We start from the raw sequence: 4,376 nt of genomic DNA, 5'->3' as shown, positions 1-4,376 counted from the left end.
TGACAGGCCTAGACAGGACTGAACTTTGTGTTTTGGATGAGTGAACAAGCTGCCGTATGCAGGAGGTTGTAGCTGCAGAAAAGTTGAAAACATGGAAGTAAACTGTGCCGTTATTGCCTGCAGTTATCATTGGATTTGTAGTTTAACCACGTACCAAGACCGGTAGCAAACTTAGCACTTTATGAAGACAGATTTATGCAGCCAATACTTCTCTGGAATGATCGAAAGTAAAAACAATTGACTTGACAAAATTAAATTTAAGACCTTGGATGAAAATCTGGGCGTTTTWAAGACAATTTTAGGCCTAAAATTTAGATTTTTAACTTTTAGACCCTGCACGAACCCTGAAACACAATCAAGTTTGATGAAGACCCAAACATCTTGCAGATTTTAAGGATCTTTGGGCCCAACAGCAAACCCCAGTGTTGTGCAGTCAGGACTGAATATTAGGTMAGAATGTTACAGATTTATTTTATACAAATCACTGTTAATCATTTGCTTACTGTCCAGGAGCGGACAGCAGTGCTGGCTGACCTGGCAGAGAAGGCCAGGCTCACAGAGGAGATCTTCAACACGGTACCTGGGATCACTTGTAACCCGGTCCAGGGAGCCATGTACACCTTCCCCCGCRTCGCTCTACCTCAGAAGGCCATGGACAAGGCCAAGGTCTGCTGCAGGACACTTTGATGTGCTTTTTACACAAGCATGACTTAACTTGTGCACCCACAGGAGGAAGGTCTGGTTCCTGACATGTTTTACTGCATGCGCCTGTTGGAGGACGAGGGAATCTGTCTGGTACCAGGAAGTGGCTTTGGACAGAAAGAGGGAACCTTCCATTTCAGGTTTTCKCCTTGAATTTCTAAAATCTCGCACYSATTTCACACGATAYGTTTTAAGTATAACTAATTCTCCACCCCCACATCCAGGATGACCATCCTGCCTCCCGCAGAGAAGCTGAAGGTGGTGCTGCAGAAGATCCGGGACTTCCACCTGAAGTTCACGCAGGAGTTTTCTTAACCGTTCACTTTGAAGAAGTGTCTTAAAGTGCCTTTGTGTGAACGAGGACACTCAAGTTTCAGACTTTATATAAATGAACCACTTTTAAAGATGCACTTTTAGTCATGATCAAAAACATGTTTTAGCTGTGATTTGATTCAATGTTGAAGAAAGTGAAGCTGTTTGTTGCCAAATCTGTTGTAGATTAACTGGACTGGCCTGTATATGAAGCATGATTTTAGGTACTGAGTTTAAACAAAGTGTTGATTTTTAATATGTTCTTAAATGATTTTTTTAGATGTGCTTCCATTAAAAAAATTTCTATAAAAAGAAAAAAACCCTTCTGCACAGCTCTGTATTAATTCACTACAGGAGGAAGTCTCGTCTTAGCGTCGGCTTTTAAAACAGCCATCATTTTCAGTTTTTATTTAAAAATCGTCAGCAGTGCTTTTACATGCTCTCAGAAACAGAAGCTGAATCTCTTGGAATGAACAGAAAGTAAAACTTAGAATTGTCAGTAACACCGTTTTCATTTTTAAACCCGATGCGCTCCCTGGACGTCCTGGACTCCGGCTCAAAGTTCTTAGCTCCTCGCAGAGAGAGAAGGAAAAAAGTCTCAGAGTTCGTCTCTCTGCTGTAGCTTGGTGGCGTGCTCTTCCAGGAACTTGCTGAAGCCCTCCACTGTTCTGTCCCCACCCTCAAACTTCACCGGACTCAGCTTGCTGTTGCTCGGTGCAAAGTATATCGTAGGGAAGCCCTCCACCTTGTAGCTATCGTTCGGCACGTCGTTGGCGGTGGCGTCCATCTTGGCGATCACCAGGTTCTTCTCGTTTTTGTACTTTTTGGCGAGGGCCACGTAATCGGGCTCCAGTTTYTTGCAGTGGCCGCACCAGGGAGCGTAGAACTCGATGAGGACGTCCTTCTGGGGGTCCATGACGATCTGGTCGAACGTCTTTCCCACCACGACCGTGACCGGTCCCTTGTTCTTCGGCACTGGCTGAGACTTGATGATGGGCTTGAGTTTTCCTGCAAATTAAACATTTGAAACAAAGATTAGAAGAAAAACAGGATTTTAAAATGAAAAACACTGGTAATAAATAAATAAAACTCACCTTTCTTAAAAGCAACAACAAAGTCTCTCAGCACCTCTGAATCGAACTCCTCTGGCTCCATGGCAAACTTTTTGCCTCCGTCCGCCAAAATCCCAACGTTCACTTCCTCTCCGCTCTCGCTCAGCCCAAGGCTCTTCAGCTCCTCGGCATAGTCTTCCTCATCAGCGATGGCAAACGTGTACTCCGGGAAGTCTTTGGCCACGTCCAGCACCTTGGACCTCCAGAACTGTGTAGCTGGAAAAAATACATTTTATTCCATTACAGAACATCCACAGATGGAGCATTATAAATATGACGTAATGTAAACAATATAAATAAAAAGTAGGGCTGCAACTAGCGATTTTAATAATCAATTAATCTGTCAGTTTTTTTTTCGATTAAATCGACCAAATCATTAAAACACCTAATTACATAAATATAAGTAGATATAAACAAATTTAATTCCTGTATAAATTAGGGATGCAAATTATTATTTATGTGAAGTTGATTTATCTCATAGTGACTAAAGATTAATCGATAAGCAGCCATTTTCTTAAAAACCAGAGTCATAAAATGAAGGATGTTTTGTATAATATGCTAAATTAAAAAAGACGCACATCAAATATTTTCACAATTGATTTTGCAAGCTGTATTAAACACTGACTGGAAAAAAAATGTGGATTTCTCACATACTAACCTTGGTTATAGCTATAAAAACAAATTTTACAGGTTGCTGAACGAGGAAAACACAATAAAATATGATTTTTAGATGTAAAACTATTATTAATTTGTTATTATAATTAGAATTTATTTACATTTAGAATTTATGATTTTTCTCCAATTCTGCTTCCTTCTTGTTGCTTCTGTCTGTGGCTAAAACGACCCAGTAAACGGTTCTGAAGCAGCCTCCCATCCCTCCCCTACAGAGTCAGACCAGGAGTTCTGCTCGAGTCTTTTCTTCCTAAACTTTATTCAGGTCAGCCGGCATTGACAACGCTCTGCAGGTGATGTCAACGTCTCCGCGACACGGCGAGGGACGCAAACATCGCGCGACACAACAAATAGATAATAAAATTTGTTGGCAACACTTTTAATAATCGATTTTATTAATTCGTTGTTGCAGCCCTAATAAAAAGTAAAAATTACACGTATGTAATGATGTTTTATTCTGATCAAAMTCACCTTTTCTGTAGTCAAAGCTGAAGTCAACGCCATAATACACGACCACCAGGGGTCTTTTGGCATAGCGTTTAGCATCATTGCTGGGTTTTCTGTGTCCCACCAGAGGAACGGAATGTTTTTTGAAGAATTCCTCAAYGTCTGATACGGTCGTGGATTCCTGTAATTAATTAAAAAACAAAAAACAAAAAAAACTATGAACTTGTGACACTTAGGGAAACACCTGAACACATCAAAACCAAAAGACTCATTCTTGAGTTTCATAACTAGTGAAACTGATGCAAAAAAAAGTAGTAAAAAGGCTGCTGCACCTTGACTGTAAGTTTCTGAGATGCCGGTTCGTACTTGGAGCGGAACTTTTCGGGGTGAACGATGACGATCTGACCGGGAGACGCCTTCAACAGTTTGGCCACCTCTGCGCTGAAGGAGTGGCGGAAGGTGAAGTCCTCTCTCAGAGCGTTACCTGCCAGACAAACACTGCGCTCAGCTCACTGTTCCTGTTATTCCAGCACTTAACGCTCAAACTACAGTTAAACCGRTCACTTACAGGCCTCGCTGTAGAGCTCATACGCTGCGTCCTGCTCGCTGGAGAACACGCCGACTATCACGGCATCGTCACCGTCCTTGATGAGCTCCTGGACCTGTTTCCCTGCCTGGACCTGCTTCGAGGGGGGTCCTGCCTGCTCACTCATGTAGTCCACGATGCCTARAGCAAGAGGAAAGGTTTTACTTTAGCTGGGAGAGAAGATGCAACAACAAACTAATACAGCTAATCTGGGGGTTTTTTTCAGTGTACAGTAAAGGTYATGAGAAACAAAAGAGGATATTTCTTTACTGGGAAATAAAAAGTTTACAAGGAGGAGGGTCACCTTAAAACCTGATGGTCTATCACAGCAATAAGTATAGTAAATATAAATGTCTGATTAGAGCTGCCACAATGAGTCGACTAGTCACGATTATGTCAACTATTAAAATCGTCAACGACTAATTTAACAGTCAAAGCGTTGTTTTTTTTCTAACTTTGTATTTTTTTAATAATTGTTGTTTAAAAATAATTGTTTATGGCAGCCCTAATTACCACTACTGTGCATGTGTGTCAAGGACAGAAAG

The 4,376-nt window shown here is 41.4% G+C and overlaps 2 protein-coding genes across 2 annotated transcripts in view; one reads left to right on the top strand and one right to left on the bottom strand.

Moving 5' to 3' along the window:
• si:ch211-217a12.1 (alanine aminotransferase 2-like) overlaps positions 1-1,336 on the top strand; it is a 17,010-nt gene extending 15,674 nt beyond the window's left edge. The window contains exons 10-12 of the mRNA XM_014018755.1: positions 511-666; positions 730-842; positions 927-1,336. Of these exons, the coding sequence (XP_013874209.1) occupies positions 511-666; positions 730-842; positions 927-1,017 (360 nt within the window). The 3' untranslated portion in view covers positions 1,018-1,336. The remainder of the gene's footprint in view (positions 1-510; positions 667-729; positions 843-926) is intronic.
• Positions 1,337-1,382: 46 nt separating this feature from the next.
• The window catches only part of pdia4 (protein disulfide isomerase family A, member 4), a 5,576-nt gene continuing 2,582 nt past the window's right edge, over positions 1,383-4,376 (bottom strand). The window contains exons 6-10 of the mRNA XM_014018754.1: positions 3,814-3,972; positions 3,578-3,729; positions 3,270-3,426; positions 2,109-2,342; positions 1,383-2,022 (exon numbers count right to left, since the gene is read on the bottom strand). Of these exons, the coding sequence (XP_013874208.1) occupies positions 1,613-2,022; positions 2,109-2,342; positions 3,270-3,426; positions 3,578-3,729; positions 3,814-3,972 (1,112 nt within the window). The 3' untranslated portion in view covers positions 1,383-1,612. The remainder of the gene's footprint in view (positions 2,023-2,108; positions 2,343-3,269; positions 3,427-3,577; positions 3,730-3,813; positions 3,973-4,376) is intronic.

Source organism: Austrofundulus limnaeus, unplaced genomic scaffold (assembly GCF_001266775.1).
Source record: "Austrofundulus limnaeus strain Quisiro unplaced genomic scaffold, Austrofundulus_limnaeus-1.0 Scaffold201, whole genome shotgun sequence".
Classification (NCBI taxonomy): domain Eukaryota; kingdom Metazoa; phylum Chordata; class Actinopteri; order Cyprinodontiformes; family Rivulidae; genus Austrofundulus; species Austrofundulus limnaeus.
The sequence above is the reverse complement of the archived record's forward strand: the minus strand, read 5'-3'. Positions and strand labels throughout refer to the sequence as shown.